This window comes from Passer domesticus, chromosome 3, assembly GCF_036417665.1.
Source record: "Passer domesticus isolate bPasDom1 chromosome 3, bPasDom1.hap1, whole genome shotgun sequence".
Taxonomy (NCBI): Eukaryota; Metazoa; Chordata; class Aves; order Passeriformes; family Passeridae; genus Passer; species Passer domesticus.
Window position 1 is genome coordinate 50,781,900 of NC_087476.1, and position 19,112 is coordinate 50,801,011.

The window sequence follows — 19,112 nt, forward strand, 5'->3', positions numbered from 1 at the left end:
AGAAAATTTAAAACCAAGCTGGGACATTGTACATTTCTTCTGTTTTTGTCATAAGGCAGACACATGCTTGACCTAGCAGGTGAATACTTCAATTTAGTGCTAGAGTTACTAGAAGTGAGAGTTCAACTGCTAATCAACATTTTGAAACTCAAGCACTAAATTGAATTCCATCATTTGAAAGTATTTATCTAAGTGCCTGGCAGGACTTTTGAAAATATTTTCATTAAGTTTGAGAGACAAAGACACACAAGAATGTGCCTCAAAACACATGTGGTTAATATGTAAGTAAATGGTTTTCACAGGACACTGCCTTTTCCAAAGGAATGTCCATGTGAAATGACAAGTAGCTATGTTCATTTTTTTTTTGTTTTAATACTACATAATTTAGCTGTCATCTGGACACCATTGTAGAAACTTGTTCAGTGATTCTTCATTTAACTGAAAAACTAGACAAAAGACATTTAGGCAGGTTCATTGTACAGTACAGTCAGTATTGCTGTAAAAGTCCAAAGTTTCAGGTAAAGTTTATGTGGCCTACCAACAGTGAAAATGTTGATTTTCTTAAACTATGGTAGCTTGGCTGTGTTAGTATTGAAGTTTTTAAGAGTCCAGAAATAATCTCATGGAAATTTAATTCTTACACACAAAATAAACAGAATTTTAATTTAGGTGTGTATAATCAGATACAAAATAAACAGAAATGTTTTTAAATTCTTAAATTACTGCAGTATGCTTATAAAACACCTACTTTCCTCCAGGGTTTTCTTTTTCCTTGAAAAAGTAGTGTACAAAAGGAAAGTAACTGAAACAGCTTCAAAACTGCATAAGAACACTGCTTTAAAAAAAGTATGTGGTTAAAACTGTTTTAATAGGTAACAACCACAAGCACTAGCCTAATTCCTACTCCAAAATTTTTAAGGCAAAATGGTCAAAAATGCAAAAGGCATCAGACTTTTTAAAGTTCTCTAATATAACTGCTGTTACTGGATCATGTTCTATGATCCAGGTGTTTCAGAGGAGTTTAAAAGAAAATACAAAGGACTTTTTTAACAGCAGTTCTGCTCTCAGGCACAAGGTGTGACTCTTGGGGATGGTCCTGTGCAGGGCCAGGAGCTGGACTCAATGATCCTTGATGGCCTCTTCCCACTCTGCTGAGTGGAAGGGATTCAGTGATTCTGTGACTTCTGTTAGAGGCTAGAAATTCAACAGTGAAAATCTTGGACAGATTACTTTTTTGCAAGAGTAGTGTCAGAAATTTTGAACTCCATCAACCATACTTCAGTTTAATAAGTATGTGGAAAAACAGAGTTAGCAATTCCATTATTGATGGCAACAACAAGGAGGACTTTCAATTAGCGTACATTAAAATGACAAATGAACAACCTACATTTTCTCTGAAAAGAAGAAAACAAGATAACAAAAATTCTGACAGTGCTTTCACTAGAGATGAACATTGCATATGTTATATCAATACACAAGTATTTTCTTTATTAATGGAAAAAACAGCCCTTCAAATCCAAACCAAATCTTTACACACCTGCACATACATTCACATGCCACTGCTTACAGTGGCTCCAAGCTGATTTGGGGATCAGAAGAAAGAATATCTGATCTGCAATTGTTCTTTCTACATAACATAAAGACCCACTGTTTCACTCAAATTCTAACACGAGCTTCCTTGAAAAATCAAGGACATAACAATAAAAACGCAAACATCTATTTTGTATTATTCTAAAAACTTCTTTTGAAAATCCAATATCAGCATTTTGCTATCCTGAACTAAAAACAATATTACAGCATACAATAGTCATGGGTTCTTTATCCTATGGGGAAAGTTCTGAAGTTAGTTTTAACTTTTTGTTGCAATTACTAAAGGGTGCAGCACACATACATCACAAACAATGACACTGCCTCAAAGGCACATTGTATTTTTTGTCAACATGTTTTGATAGAGGTATCTCAGATGATGGACAGCTCACACAATATTAAAGGATTCCAGAACACTGTGTTGACTGTAACCACTCTGCTTCCATCAAACATTTCACTTATAAAAGCTGGAGAAAATTCCTGTGTTTTACAGTAAGTTCTCACACACAAGTTCAAGAGCTGCTATATTTTCTTTTCTTGGTTGGTTGGTTTTTATTAAGAAAAGACTATTTGGAGGTAAATTAATAGGCCCTAAAATACTGGAAATCTAAATCCAGATCCTCACGGAGATAGGTGATGAAAAATCTGAAAGACTCTATGGAGCAAGTAATTTTAGCTGAATTTACTATCCCAATCCGTATCACATATGAATATAAAGCTTGAGAAGAAGAGGATTTGGTGACAGAGTATCTCATTACGAAGGGAAGAATGTTAGCATATAATTGATCTCTGCAACACCCTTAATTTATTTTGGTTTGGGTTTAAAGTCTCCTAAAAGGGGAGAGGAATAAGGATGTTGAATCTGCTGGAAATCAGGTGCTGATACAATGTTAACTGGGAACAGATGAACAAACAAGTTGCTGGAATGGAAAGCAACAGAAATGCATTCTGTCATACCTGAAGGACAAAAAGGAGAAAAAAAAAATTGAAAAATGCATGGCTAAAATAGTCAAGATGAGATTCTGGTTCAAGAGAAAAAAAAAAAACAAAAACAAAAAGCCACCTCTCAGTGATGTGAACTATTTGAACATGCACTATGCTAAGCCTAGATTCATACGGAGTAATAACTTTCTACATAAATCTAAGCTATTGTTCAGAGGAGTTGATTTGCCTGCTTCTTTTTCTGCCAAAGCTTAGATGCCAATACACAGAAAACTCTTTTCTAGATGTACTAAAGACACTTGAGGGAGGCCAAAAGTACTGTAATGAGTAGTCCAAAAGAAGTCAAGACATAACCCGATCAAAGGCTCTCCCCATGGTTCTCTTGCTGATAAGTGACCCAAAGAAAACAAGGAGCTATACACCCTAACATCCACAAATCTGTGATACCTTTATGGAAGGAATGACTAGAAGAATCTCTTTGTCATAGCTTATTGTGCTTAGAACAACAGATTGTAGGAGATGATTGTCTACAATGTTTTGTTTTAGGAGACCAAGAAAAATCCCAGACTTTCAGTCCTGATGCAGTAAAAGACATGCAGACCTGAGGAAGGTTTGTATCTCCTTTTAGCAGTTCAATAAAGCCTTTCAAAAACCAGATTTTGATGTTTGAGCACAGAAATTACTTAAAAGCCACAGTCAGAGGTGATGCTTTAGCAGAGAAATCCCCAGTCTAAAGGACATCCCAAAAACAATGCATTACCCAGAGCACTTAGCACAAAAGTATTGACCAAGTCGATGGGAGAGTAATCAACATGGGAAGGGTGAATTAGAGATGTTGATACTGTAGTTCGCTCAATAATTTTTTGATTGAATTCAAGCAGATTCTATAGATTCAGCATCTGGTAATCTGAACACCAGATCATAGAATATTTTTAACAAATCAATACACATTACACTATACAGTCCTTGAATCTAATGTTATCTTTGCTCATTATATTCTGGTTTAATTCCTGTTAATGTCAGTCCCCCTTAGAAGGGGCCCAGTACAGAAAGCACAAGTGTACATCTTTGTTCTGTAAACCATGGAGATTGCTCCATCTTGTAACTTTAGAGAAAGCTTTGATTTCTGGGCATCTGGACTGAAGTCTCTCATTCCTCTCAAATTTGGGAGAGCTTTGCATGCTGCAAAAGATACACAGCAGCACAGCTGTCTCTTATAAAATGGATTCAGTGAATATGATGTTGTCTCAAACCACAGAGCTGCAGATATCTTGCTGCTTCTGAAATATCTCCAAGCAGATACAGAACATCTGAAGAGCTTTGCAACAGCCAGTTGTATTAACTGCTTATCTAAATAACATAAAAGGAAACCTTGGGCACCTGTAAACAAGCCAGATTACATACTGACTGTAATCAGAATTCCTATGGAAATGCAAGCCAGCAATATCTGAGAACACCTCACTTCTTTATGACTACACAAGCTTATATGATATCATAAGGGAATTATTATATCTTACTTCTGATGATTTATGTCATATGTGATGATCTGTGTTTTTGCATTGGCTGATTTAGTTTTCCAACTGAGCTATAGCAAGGCTCCTGCATGACCACACTTTTCATTAGAAATGCACATGAAAATTAAGAAAAACCTGAATGAATGAATTCTTTGATGTTTAGTATGCCTTATTTCTGACATTTTTTACAGAAAATGCCCATTAATATAATTTCCCAACCCATGTTAACTCATTCTCTAATCTCTGAGAATTGTCTGTTTTCTTTCAGGCTTTCTTTTTAATTTTCTCATTATCTCAATAATGGACCCTTTAGAGATCTGGTACAAAGACTTGTATTTGAGCCCTCTTTCTCTGTCAAATCTCACTAACAACATAGAGGGATAACAGTCGTAAACAGAAAAATAGGACATAAAATACATAAACCTTGCTTTCTTGGGAAAATACCATTGAAATAGTTTTCATAATCAACACAAAATTATGTGCTACTTGTATAGATAATGAAAATAATAAGAAGAGTTGCAGTCTTTTGTCTGCTTTCTTTGTTAAAATCCTTAAGTCATACTCACTTGGTCCACTGATGCTATCTGGTCTGGTTTTCATGACTTTGCAGAACTGTTTTCTACAAATTTCTGCCCACCCAGTTGGCTTGTCTGGACTTTTTAAGAGTTTTAAGAGCTTGTCAAGATCTTTATCTGGAAGAAATGAAAAATTAATGTTATTCTCTAATGATCATATACTGACAGAATAGTTTGAGTTGAAAGGGGCCTCAAGGATCACGTAGCCCCAACTCCATTGCCACATGTATTTTTGGCAGACCTCATGAGAAAAGACTACATAAATATGCCTTTTCCTAAGACAATTAAACTGGAGAAGCAGTCGTAAAGCTGATGTCATTCTGCTTTATACACAACATTCTATTTACTGATGGGATTTTGTGCTTATTTTGGCTGGGGTAGAATTAATTTTCTTCACAGTGGCTGGTATGGGGCTATGCTTTGGATTTGTGCTGCACACAGAGCTGATAATCTAGAGATATTCTAGAGATCTGTGTAAGCAGAGCAGAGCTTACACAGATCTGGCCTTTTCTGCTTTCATACTGTACCCTGGCAAGGAGGCTGGGGTGCCTGGGAAATTAGGAGGAGACACAGCTGGGACAGGTGACCCAACCCGACCAAAGGGATATTTTACACCATACGATATACTCAGTATATAAAGTGGGGGGAAGAAAGAGGAAGGGGAGGAACATTCTGAGTGACGTTGACATGGTGGTGTTCAAAGGCTGGACTCAATGATATCCGAGGTCTTTTTAAACCTGTTTGATTCTGTGATTACATTTGTCTCCCTAAGTAACCATTACAGGTGATGGAGTCCTGCTCTCCTGCAGATGGCTGAACACCTGCCTGCCACCCAGATGTAGTGAATCAATTCCTTGTTTTGCTTTGTCTGTGTGCATGGCTTTTGCTTTTCTATTATACAATCACAGAATAAGCTGAGTTGGAAGGGACCCATCAGGACCATCGAGTTCAACTCCTGGCCCTATGCAGAGCACCCCAAAAGTCGCACCATGTGCCTCAGAGTGTTGTCCAAACACTTCTTGGAGTCATAAAGGCTTGCTGCTGTGACCATTCCCCTGGGAAGCCTGCACCAGTACCCAACCACCCTCTGGATGAATAGCATTTTCCTGATGTCTAATCTAAACCTCCCCTGACTGAGTGTCATACCATTTCCTCAAATCCTGTCATTGATCACCAGCATGAAAAGATCAGTGCCTGCACCTCCGCTTCCACTTGTAAGGATGTTGAAGACCACAGCGAGGTGGCCCCTCAGTCTCCTCTTCTCCAGGCTGAACAGACCAAGTGACCTCAACCATTCTGCATAAGGCTCCCCCTTCAGACCTTCACCATCCTCACTGCCCTCTTCTGGACACTCTCTAGTAGCTTAATGTCTTTTTTATGTTGTGGTGCCCAAAACTGCCCCCAGCACTTGAGGTGAGGCTACCGCAGCGCAGTGGGGGGGACAACCAGCATAGCAGCAGCATAGGGGGACAATCCCCTCCTTGCCCAGCTGACAATGCTGTGCCTGATGCCCCCCAGTACACAGCTCGCCCTCTGGGCTGCCAGGGCACTTGGCAACTACCAGGTAACTTGGCCCCAGAGTACTTGATGCTGCTATAAAATACTTTCTGGCCATCTGGAGGGGGAAAATAAAGATGGTACCTGACACAAAGCAAATGCACAAGCATTCACTCCAGATGTGTACAATTCCTCTGCTGTTAGACCATTAATATTTTTCATTTTTCATGTTTGTGAGTACTCTGCTTATTAAATAAAGTTTTTTCCATTTTTCTCAAAGTAGATTTTTTCTCCCAAGCTTGTTGGGGGAGGGGCCACTTGAATCTGCTTTCTAGAGGGACCACTTCAGAGATTTCCTCCCTAAATTTGCCCTAAACCAGGACAATTGTCAACAATTGCTTGAGCCAGTCTATGGATATGTAGAATATTTGCTGTTTCTTTTACTTCTTTATAGCATTTCTATTTCAAAACACTCTTTTCAAATGATCTTATTCTTTTTAGAGTATTAGAATATTTTCAACAGAATTATGATTTTGCATGTAATTTATTTTAAGCTCATCTAAAGACCTTAATGATTTCTAATTATTAGATTGTATCCCTGTCATTGGAATTTATTATACAATACATAACATTTCAAAACAATCTTATTATAGTAACATAATTATTATAATTAATGACTCCAAATTAATTAACCTGAAATTTCTTTGTTATCCTCACATAAATAAGTCCTCAGTATCTTCCCAAATAACATGCAGTGATGCTTAGAACAGCTTACTTATGAAAATTTAATGTGAAGAAGGATTTAACTCTTACAGTATTATCAGTATGATTTCTAGTTCTTTTTCTGCCCTTTTTTGTTATTTCTGAAACAGTTGAGTACTGAATGAAATCCTAGAATTTAAAAGAAACACTCCTTGATACAAGTTAAATAGTTATTTTACTTCCTCAAGGAGTGTAGTAATTCAGTTTGGCAGACAAGGATCACAGACTACAAGACGAGGCTTAATCACTCAATGTACCAGAGACCCATGCAACCAAGATACTGTGGTGCAGTCATGTATTTAATATATCCAGTACAAACTGAAACTGGTATCATACTGTGGAAACTTACTGTGGCTTATTTTCTCTCAGGTAAACCATTTGCTTCCCTTAACTTGTCATTAAATGTGGACTATCCCTTCTGCCAGCAGGTGATCACAGTGCAAAAAAAAAAAACCAAATAAATAAAAAGACAGAACCTTGGGGGGGATTGGAATGACAATTGCTTCCAAAAACTCATTATATAAAAGAAATGCCAGCTTACTTTCACAAGGCAACTATAACATGCCCAACAGTATTACCCTCTACCTGGAACTTAAGCAACAACACAGTTCTGGGCTTATATTAAGTGTAATTGAGCACAGGCTGTCATACTACCACTACCACTAGAGCATTCTAAACACACCAACACCAAGAAACAGAAGTCCTGCTTTTATTTTTTCTCTTTTCTGGTTTGTCACTAAATGAGTTCACAAGTTAACCTAAATTAATGACTTGAATTTTTTTTTTTCCTGGAAAAATACTAGACCCGTTGAATGATGTGAAGGACAGAAGGTGAGGGAACAGGGGAAGGAAAGAAAAAATAGAAAGAAGAGAAAATGTGAGGAAGAAAATGACTATGACCTTCCTCTACTGATGCTGGCAAGCTTTTCATGATTGAAAATAAGCTAATGCAAATTTAATTAATCTGCTGCTCTTCTACTCTCTTCTTCATATGTGGTTATATTTTGCCATCCCATCCCTTATTTGTACTTACTTTGTGCTAGCAATGGTTGTTCTATGAAATCCCATGAAAAAAAACCCAAAACCTCCATATTCACTAGTTTATGAAGCAACAAAATCGCACTATAAATAAGGTGCACTTTCACACATGTATGAAATCTGAACCACTACATTATAATAGTAAGTTTCAATTGATCTCCCTTTTCTAAAAGATGCTGCTTTATAATTCTTCAAATAATTCTTCAGCTAGCTTGTTTAGATCTTCTAAAGCAAGTAAGATCCAGAAAAATTCATCAATGTTTTACAGAACATAAGAAATGCAACAGCCACTTCTCATCTGACTGTGCTTTGTGGCAGAAGCGTTTTTCTGTGATTAATAACTAAGATCTGTAACTCTATGCATATCTTATTCAAAATCTAAATTGAGAAATGAATAACCTGACTACAATTTATTTGACTAGTACATAGAAACAAATCCATATAGAGATATATAATTTAGGAAACTTCATGCATATTTCTCACAGACCTTACTACTCTTTCATCTTTTTTTTAATTGAGTGGACTTAAAATCAAAAGACAACATACCATGACAAATATAAAAAGGAGTACAAGTCAAAGAAGTGTAGGTGATAAAGGCATTTATGAGACATTATAAGGGATAATGGGTAAGATAATACAGCTGATTCTTTGACAGAGAAAATTTAAAAAAAACTTAAGGACGCTGCTAAAACCAGGTATTACCAAAAAAAAAAAGAAATCAGATTTAAAGAACAAAACCAAACATAACAAACAATCAAACAAACAAACAAGAAACCCTCAATGAAACCAAACCTGAAACCTGAAAAACCTGAAACACGTCAGCAAGTTCCCATTGAAGTTAGAAGTTTAAAGCAAAGAACTCAGAGAACAGTGGCTGAGATAAATTATCAAAATACTTTTGATAAGAAATAACCACAGATTTTTGGTACCAATTCTGGAATGTACGGTTTCAGAAGAAAATAAGATTAATGACTGGTGGAGTACCCAAGTTTAGAGAAATGTTAAGCAGTGAAGGCATCATTGCAGGACATTTACGGACAATATTCTTCAGCCACAGTCATTACCAACTGTCATAACTGAGAAGCTAGGACTAGAAAGGAAAAACAAATTCTGTGCAAATAGAAGAGTCAATATTACAGTTTAGTAGCCTTCTAAAGAGTTTAACTTTTAATAATCGACACTATAGTTAATATTACAAGTATAAAAAAATATTTTCACAGTTGTATCCTGGATGTAAAAGGACTATATCACACTTTGAAAATTACTTAATAGTTCTTCCTCAAATTATCTCAATGAAATAATAATTGAACAAATAAACAAGAAAAGCAAAGGGTATCTTGCTGGAGTGTAAACAGGTAGAAATGGTATAATTAATTTTCACTTATAAATAATGATCCACATAAATCATTTGAAGTTTCACTATGAATTATCTTTGACAAAAGTGAGTCATTAATATATGGCTATCCAATAGCCTTCAAATTCTAACTGGTTGAAATTATTAGAGTATATTAATATACAATCAAACAAATTTATTTTTCCATAAATCCTTTCCTGCAGACCCATATACCACACAAACAAATACCTAACACCTCCAAAACCAGGACAGATATTTGTAAACATTAACTCACTACAAGTTTTCCTTCAAATACAAACATATTTTTGGGCGAGTCTGCTTTCTCAGTGTCCTCATGAAATGGAAGAGATACTCCACTAAGTCAACGCAGTTACTAAATTACAATAGAGTCCTTTTTTATGCAGTGAGTCAAAATATCCACTTGCCAGAGTCTGTGATAACAGACACTGGCAAGTGGATATTTTGACTATAATAGCACAGATAGCAGACTACAATAGCACAGAATAAAAGCAAGAGTGTTAAAAGAAGAGTTCTGTTACATACAGCCTTTAAGTCTTGGTGCTGGGAACATGTTCCACACACTGTCAGAGTTACCACTGCTCTGCTTTTTAATACAGCTGGACCATGAGGTGTTAGTGTCGCATTTGAGGTGTTAGTTTAACACTGTCCTTCAAAAGAATTTATAGAATAAAAACCCTACCCACAACTTGGGTTTTCATGCTGGAAAACTCAGTGTGAACAAATCCTTTTAATTAACCACCCCTCATAAGCTACTTTAAGTTTTATCCATGGTTTCCATTATACCAGATAAATACATGATAAATGAAGTCCAGAGATCTGGAAATGAAACTTCCTTTTCCCTGACCTCAGTTTGGCCACACTAGTTCCAAAATGTTCTGTTACAGCATCTGTCACTGAACTCCATCTGAAAGGAGGGTTATTAACAGAACTATTATAAGTATCATATTCAAAGCACATCTGTAAATCTTTTTTTTTTTTTTTAAATGCTCACAAGCCATCTCCATCTATTATATAGATATAATAAAAAATCAACTCGGGTTATGTTTCTACATCTGCCATCACAATTATGTGATGTATATAGGATACATTTTAAAAGTACAAAGAAAAGGTAAGTCTCTTGAGCTATAAAAGAGGACACAATAAGAGGTCAGGACAGACAGAGTAACCTACAGTTACAGCTTTTTCAGCCAAAGAAACTATACATTCTTTAATAGTACTAAGAATCTACTAGTCTTAATTATTCATATCATAGAAACATGCAAAATAAGAGGGCAAGAATGATACCTCACAGGTTACATAATGAAACACTACAGCATGAAATCTAAACATAGACAGTTTCAGGGAAGCAGAGACATCGTGCTGGCCTTCAATCCTCATCAACAGATACCATGAAGCAGTCATGCATTCCCACTCATACAACGACTGCAGAACTCTTGCCAGTCAAAAGCCTGTGTGAACTCTGTCTATCTCCTTGCACTAAAGCAGAATGAAAATGTAACAAGTATTTTTCTAAACTCCAAGCAATCGGAGTAAAACACAACATGAATTCTGAATATTCACAACAAAGAAGATGTAAGATCTCGTACAAATGGATCCATCTTGTAATCATATTTTTAACCTGTCTTGTGAAAGAAAACTTCTATCACTGCCATATCATACCACTTAAAAATACAGTTCAGATATTCTTCATTTTCTGTTCATGCTCTTTGATTTCTTGTTTTTGCAAACACTACAATAGCAATTTATGAACTTCATTATTTTAATTTTTGATCTATTTCTTCTAATGCTTTCTTTCAAAATAACTTACACATCATGAAAGCTTCTGTCTGGCAAATCAGATGTTCACAATTGAGTCGTTTGTTTGTTGTTGGTTTTTTTTTAACCTAGTACTGAAATAGAACACTTTCAATGGTTTATTTCCCTTTTATTTTCAAACAACAAATACAAAATATTTTGACTCCACTACCAAACCTTCTGGTCATTTTGCAGTTATATAGTCTTTTACTTTAGTTACCTATTCCAAATTAAAAGCCATTCCAAATTAAAACATTTCTTTGATTTCAATTTTTCATCAAACTCATTTGCAAACCTTTGAAACTTCATTTCAGCAAATTTATTTTTAGCCAAAATTTTACCCAAGTTTTCTTAGTTGGCTGTCATCCACAAACGTGACAACTGTAATATCTATTTCATTAGCCCACTGGGTAATGATGAGCAACAGAATTATGCTTAACAAGAGAACCAAGGGATCTTTTGAACATGTTCTGAGAATAATAACACAATATGCTTTTCCAACCCAAGACTGACACTACTGCCTCCTTGAAGACACCCACCTTACCATTATCTGATTGTTGTCTCATGAAACTTGCCTTGGGAAGCCTGGAACAGTATTACAAAAGCTAAGATACAGAAAACTCACTTATTTTATAACTATATGACCTTTCCTCTGGCCAGAGCAGGAAATCACCTTTTAAATTTTTTCCCCCAGATACATACAAACAGACTATTTTATAGTCCACAGTTAATGTAAAATTTCTATCACTTCTGTAAATCTGTCTCTGCTAAGGAAATTCACAGTTTCTAATAAGTTGATCTCAGGGCTGTAGTAAACATGAACAAATACAATGAATTATTTATTTACCAAACAATTCACCTAATTCTTTTGCATTGTCTATGCAAACTAAAACCTTAAAACAGTTTCTCTGTGAGAATTAAACTGCTGTGCCTAGGTAGTTCTTCAAAGGATTCTTCAGTCTGCTCACATTCCAAATTGATGTTCAATGTGGAAACCAACTATCCTAAACGCTGTCTATTTCACACACCACCAAGCTCAGTAAACACAGGGATGTGAATCACGAAAATAGTGCACAAAGAACTCTGCAGTTTAAGCAAACTGTTTTGCTTCAGTTACTGGAGAGATGATATAAATGTACCTTATGAGTCACCCACCAGAGACGAGCCAGGAGGTTAATCTTGAAGTGTGCATAAGAATTAGATTACCAAACAGCTTTTCAGATTGACAGCTCCACAAAGCCAAACAAGCAAAACCAAACCAACTTACTTAGCTACAATTGCAGCCAGCACTGAAATAAACTTAAGTACTTAATGAGATTATGATCAGTGGGATGTGAGGGTGGGAAGCAGGGTGCAGAGAGGAAGGAAAAAGAAATTTTTTTAATTGACTGAGATCCTTGCACGAAATCTACACTGGTTGCATGCTTTCTACGTACCTTGTCTGAATTCAGCTTTCCTAGGAATTTCTGCAAGATAGCACTTTGGCACAGGGAATGATGAAAACATTGGCCAAGGATATAGACCACTGCCCTAGAAACAAGACCAGAAATAAATTAATTTAGCAGAAACATTAACAGCTTTTTCTCGATTAACACACAAAGGTACAGCTCCCAGAATTACAGCCTATGCACCAAAATTGTTTGATACTACAATTTCCAATGAGATGTGCTATAACGAAAATAAAAAAAGGATAGAAAATCCAAAAAGCATTTGAGAATATCATTTTTATGGTGTATATACCACTGACAGTTTTGATTTTACAGTTCCTTTTTTCAACCACAAAGGAAATTGCAAGTTTTATAAAAAATATAAAAACCCCAACAACCTACTAAATGGTATTTCCAACTTTATACATTGATTTAGGTGACTTTGTTATGCTGACAGTAATCTGCATTTCATCTCAATGAGACTAACAGCCAGTGAGAAGTAGAACATTTAAAGAAGTTGCTTAACAAACATTCCTTTGTTAAAACATCGATGAAAGCTCCAGGTATTAGATACTGCATATGAAAATCCAAGAATGGCAAAAATATCAAATAATACAAAGATAAATGGAAAACTAGTAAAGAAAACACAGGAATATAGAAGTAAAAAACCAAATAAATTGTATTCGTTTAAAAGTAACATTAAAATGGAGCAAAATAAACATGTCGTGTGAACGTAGTATGTCCTAGGTACATGACAATCCCCAGACAGTGGGAGCAATGTATTTGCTCAGTGTATCACTTCTTTGAAACATTAACACTTCATAAAGATAAAGGTGGTCTGGTGTTAAATAATTTTTCACATGCCAAATTATCAGCAAAAATGTCCAGTTAATGAAAGCAGAAGTTACAGAAAGAAACTGGTAAACTTTTAATTCTAACCTTATCTAATTCTCTCAAAGGCAAAATCCTTTCCTGTGGTCCTCCGATCAGATTTATCCTTACAAGAACATGGTTTCTCTCCACTGACAGACCATCAATTATAAAAACTCTGTGGAAAAAAACCCAAACAAAACACAACAAACCTCCAAAAATTAGAAGCTTTTATTTACTGACTATTGAATTCAGAAAACTGAAAGAAACAAGAATATTTTGAGAAACATACCAGAGTTAAAACACAGCCTGGAATGCATATAGGCATAAATAAACAGAAACATTAAGCATTTTGAGATGTCTCCAAGCATTATTGTAACTTTGCGCTACCCTACCTACTACTGATTAGAAAAATTTGAGCAATTACTGGACCCAAAAGTGTAGAAAATCTCACAGATTTTCTTATGTCACATAAAAATAATAAAATTAGGGTAGTGACAGTTAATGGACCATAAAAATTTGCTCCTTATTTGGCCTACCAGCATATTTCTGCTGTCACAAATAAGCAGAGTTATTCATTACTTGAAACAGAGACAACTTGCTGTCTGAAGACACTGGGCAGCCCAAGGTACAAAATTTTTGAAAGCAGTAACATTTTTATTCACCATGTTTCTTAATAAAAGTTTTGCCTTAGGAGGGAAATAGCAGCTTTCATCTTCAAATAATAAATAACTATAATCTTCACCCACACTGTTTGACTTACATTCTGTAATGGTCCCATATAACAGTAAGAGGAAAATACTTAAAACTCAGCATGCCATGAGAAAGGAAAAAATGTCAGTAACTAAATGACTGTCCGCTTCTGTCCCAAAAATACTTTTTTTCTTTTGAAGGGATTCGCTGTGCAATTTTATTTAGAAGACAGCAGTGGAAAGTCACAGAAGCTGGAGAGTTGACGAAGCTACAAATAAACTGTTGGAGAGTTGACAAAGCTACAAACCAAACAATAACAACGTAAAAAACCCCAAAGTACTGATGATGCCTGTAACTCCTGATTTTATATTAAAAATGTAATATTAAAAATATATCAAATTAAAAGGTATACTTACATTCAAAAGCTTTAAACACTTTTTATTTTAGAAACAACTTAACAGCTGTTTTGATGACTAAAAAGTAGAAAAAATAACTGCTTTTTTATTTCTTATACTTTTGGGGTCAACATGGGAGAAAGAGAAAGCTATTGTATTGTGCCTGTTGTATCCTTTCATAATTTTAAACTGCTGACAAAGCTGCATGTAAAGAAACTTACGAACATTAGAAACCAGCGTGACAGCATTTGTATATTTAAAGCTACTAAGGCATTCATGTATTTGTTCTCAGAAGAGTAGTCTGATAATTAAAATAACATTTACATCAATCACTTCTTACCCTGGTCCTTCTGAAGTTTCTGTGACATTTTCCTCCTGAGCAGTTAGTAAAGCTTGTGACACTTTATACTGAGTCTCCAAGAGTAAAAGGGTATTGAGCTCACAGCACAGCACATTTAACAGCCTGCAGAAGGACACATTGAAATGGTAGCACATCAGTCAGGACTCGAGTAATGCACAAAAAGACAAGGGTTTACATGTTTATGAGATTTTGCAATGGAAAGGGAGAGGAGGAAAAAACAACAAAAAAAACCCACTCTAAAAAACTCAGACACAACTAGGTCAGGAGCACCCTTTTATATCTTTTTTAACCATTCAAGTGGCACAACCTTAAGCAAATGGGGAATGGTTCCCAACAGGTTTTTTTTTTGCATGCACTGAACAACCAGAGAAAATACCCACTGGTCAGCTCAGTCTGCTTTTGAGTTTACATCACAGTGTAACAAAAATTATACAGGCTTAGTAAGACACTCCATGTGAAATATAAGGAAATTATACAATAATAGGCTGGTAAAGCAACTCAGAATTAGGTTGTCTGAAGGGGGAAGAAGGAAAGGAGGTAAAAAAATATCTTTCATTTAGAAAAGAGGCTTTTAAGCCCTTCCGTATAATCACATTTAACGCAGTTCAAAAGCAATAAAAGATTTAACATGTAACATAACCAACAAATCTGCTGGGTTGGGTTTTTTCAGAGAAACACAAATGGTAAATGAAATTAATAATAACAAGTGCACAAGACAGTACATTATATACAATTTTCTTTCATAACTTTGGGGCAAATTAAGAGGGTAAGTACTCCAATATATTTTCATATAAATCTGAAATAAAGCAATCCAAATCATATTACTTTTTCTTTTAACTAATCTAGTCACTCTAAGACCACAACAGAATAATTTCATTGAGGGCTTCCAGTTCAAGGAAAACAATGTAACTAAACATTCTTGTTACTGGTTTTATTTCCTATTTTAACACAGTCATAAAATGCAACATAAATTAAGGCTGATCAGCATTATATTTTGCATTCACATAAGATTTTATATGAACTAGAAAATATACTGTTTTAAATTCATGGTCTGTTAGTCAAAGCTTATTTTCTTCCTTGTAATTCCTAATATGTTTCTACTGACAATAGCAAAAATTCATAAGCCATTCTCTCAATAATTTAACACCTGCAAATTCATACAGTTGTGGCCAAGGATTAAACAGCCAAGATGAGAATATGTCTCAGTTTTTTTCCTGTTGTTTTTTTAAACAACTTGATCTGTTCAGTTTCAGTACTCTTCAGCTTTATTTCTTTTACATTAACTATTTTGTGACATCAATTTGTTCTCAATACTTTTATAAATCATAGAAGAAGAAATGACAGTTCAACTATAATTTTTATTATTATTTAGAAAAAAAAAAACAGAAAAGAGCACTGAAACCATTATGAAGATGGGTAATTTTTTCTGTGAAGTACAATAAATGGCAAAGACCAGCAGTTAAAAACCACTTGGAAGACTAGTAGCTGAGAATGCTTTATAACATGATCTCCTCTGGTAGGCAAGACAGAGCAAAAAAAAACCAAAAAACCAAGACCAACCAACCATGAGCAAATAAAACCAGGTAGATGGAATAGTGGTAGAATAAATGACAAAATATACAAGATCTAGTAGTGTAAACAGCTGCTGCTTGGGCATTCAAATTAAAATTTCACCTATATAGAAAAATACATTTAAAAATGCTACTGTTGAAGTACAGGTTATTTGGTTAATAGTAATATTCCGTTAATTACCTTCCAAAGTCATAAATGTATAAAGTTTCCAATTAAAAAAAAAAAAAAAACAAAAACAACACCTATGTTTTATAGTAAGTGTATTTGTAACCATGCTTGAATACAGCTATTATAAAAAGGAGTTTTTCTTCCTTTTTGTTTGTTTTTGGAACATAAGAATTGGATCAGACTCGCCATCTCAGTATCTCATCTATAAAAAGTACATGCTTAGGAGAATGTATAAAACCTTTACAGATATAACACAATTTGATTAAAGCATATATTTTTGAGATATGCTTTTAAATTTTCTTTAGAAAGCAGAAGACAGAGCTCTCAACCTAAATACTGCTGAAAATTGGAAGACACACTTTGATGAAGTTCTTGTACCTGGGAAGAACCCAATGCAACAGTACAGGCTGGGGACAATCAGTCATAAGGCAGATTTGCAGACAAGTCTGAACATGAGCCAGAAACATGCCTTTGAGAGCAACACCATCCTGGGCTGTGTAATGAAGAGTGCTGCCAAAAGTTGCTTGAGGGAGGTGACCCTGCCCCTCTACTGGCTCTGGTAAAGTCATACCTGGAGTGCTGGGTCTAGTTCTGAGCTCCCCAGTAACCGCGTGACATGAATGCACTGGAGCAGGTCCAACAAAAGGCCAAGGGGACAATTAAGGCTTGGGCCATCTGACATAGGTAAAAGCTGAGAGAGCTATGATTGCTCAGCCTGAAGAAGAGGATCCTCAGGGGGGATCCTGTCATTGTGTATAAATATTGAACAGGAAGGTTTGAAAATTTAGTCAGACTCTTCCCAGTGATACCCAGTGAAAGGACTAGATGCAAAGGGCATGAATTGAAAGACAGGAAATTCCATTTTAATGTACTGTGATGGTAGTAAAACAGTGGAACAAATTGCCCAAAGATGCTGCAGGATTACCAGCCTTGACAATATTCTAAACCAGACTGGACACATCCCTTAGTAATGCTCTGTAGTTGAACCCACTTTGAGCAGAGCAGTTGTACAACACAATCTTCCATCTCCCTTTCAATTCTGATTATGTAATTCTCTGATCGCTAGTAGTAAGATATATACATCCAGGAATCAACTGCAATGAATATAATATAAAAGTTTATCTGAAGCCAGACCTTTATAGAAGAGTAATTCAATTCAAAGAAATTCAGAAATATCAAAATACATATCATAGCTGTGAAAATATGTAGGAATAAGTAGTTTTGTTCTGAATTCTGCATTTCCTGCCCTATCCGTTTTTCTTGAAAGGTGCTCTCTGGTTTCTAGCCCTTCAACTACAATTTCACAACTAATACTTCACTGCAGAAGTCCCTGATCTAAAAGAAAGCATTCTGACTATTCCTTTGTTCCACAGGCTATCTCCTTGGTTTTGGTATGTGGAATCATAATGACTTCTTTAATTATGACACAACAAAAGGTCCTTTGTGAGGTATAAATCAGCTAGTAAATAAACCTTGCTAATTTTTATGCCGTCTCTCTAATTTTTTTTGCCTGAAAATAATATAATAAACTGCCCGTGATTTACTCTGAGTTGTTAAAAATGCATATTATGAGGATAACTTATTAACAACTCAATATTTTTTCTTGGAGTTCCTTTTAAGAACACGAAACAGTATGTTCTTTGTTCTTTTTCCCAATGTCAAATCACATTTCTCTCAAACAGGACCTTTATTATGGTAAACTCAATTCTATTTTTCTGCAGTGACCACTACACCACCATACACTGTTCTTCCTTATTTTCATATGTTCTTTCCAAAGCCACACTGATGTTCTGTCCTTACTTCAGGCATATCTGCTAATGCTCAGCTGGTGGTGAAAGATGCAAGACACTATTCTTGAACACAGCAGCTGTAACAGTCTATGGTGGATTGACAGCAGTCAGCAGCTAAGCACCCACTCTGCTTCTCACTCCCTTGACACTTGTGCCTGGCCAGTCTCTGACCAATAAGACCTGCAAGACCAACCTCCAAGGCCCTCAGTTTTTACTACTGAGAGGGATGCTATATGGTATAAAACATTCCTCCGGTCAGTTCAGATCAGCTGTCCCAGCTGTTTTCATTCCCAACCTCTTGCACATTGCTAGGTATGGGCAATGTTGATAAAAAATAAAGCCCTGTTGCTGAGCTGTTGCTTGCACAGCGTCAGTGTCAGTGGAAACATGCTGTGTTATCAATACTCCTTTAGTCCCAAATTCAAAACACAGCACCCATGTGGGGTGCTATTAAAAAACTTGACCCAAGTCTGTATGTACTCCAGAGAAACAAGATAAAATTTTATGCTATAAGCAGCACAAAATTTCCACCACATAGAAAAAAGAAAGCAGCTCATCCAAAGTAAACTATACTACAATCTCAGTAATAGATGTGTGCATGCAGCATAAAATGACCAACTAAACACAAAATGCTTACATCTCTGCTATAGACAGTGACATGATGCTGAAATAGAGGACTAAATCAGTCCTTAGTAAAAGGTTTTCTTTTGGCTTGTAGTTACTGCCTTCTACTGATATAGGCATGGCTGAAT

At 35.7% G+C, this 19,112-nt stretch overlaps 1 protein-coding gene across 4 annotated transcripts in view; it reads right to left on the reverse strand.

The window, feature by feature from the left end:
• The window catches only part of TBC1D32 (TBC1 domain family member 32), a 74,663-nt gene that overhangs the window by 19,293 nt on the left and 36,258 nt on the right, over positions 1 to 19,112 (reverse strand). For all 4 annotated transcript variants that reach the window (XM_064413037.1, XM_064413033.1, XM_064413035.1 and 1 more), the window contains 4 exons: positions 14,810 to 14,932; positions 13,451 to 13,559; positions 12,521 to 12,614; positions 4,610 to 4,735 (listed from right to left, as the gene is read on the reverse strand). In XM_064413037.1, coding sequence (XP_064269107.1) covers positions 4,610 to 4,735; positions 12,521 to 12,614; positions 13,451 to 13,559; positions 14,810 to 14,932 — 452 coding nt within the window. The remainder of the gene's footprint in view (positions 1 to 4,609; positions 4,736 to 12,520; positions 12,615 to 13,450; positions 13,560 to 14,809; positions 14,933 to 19,112) is intronic.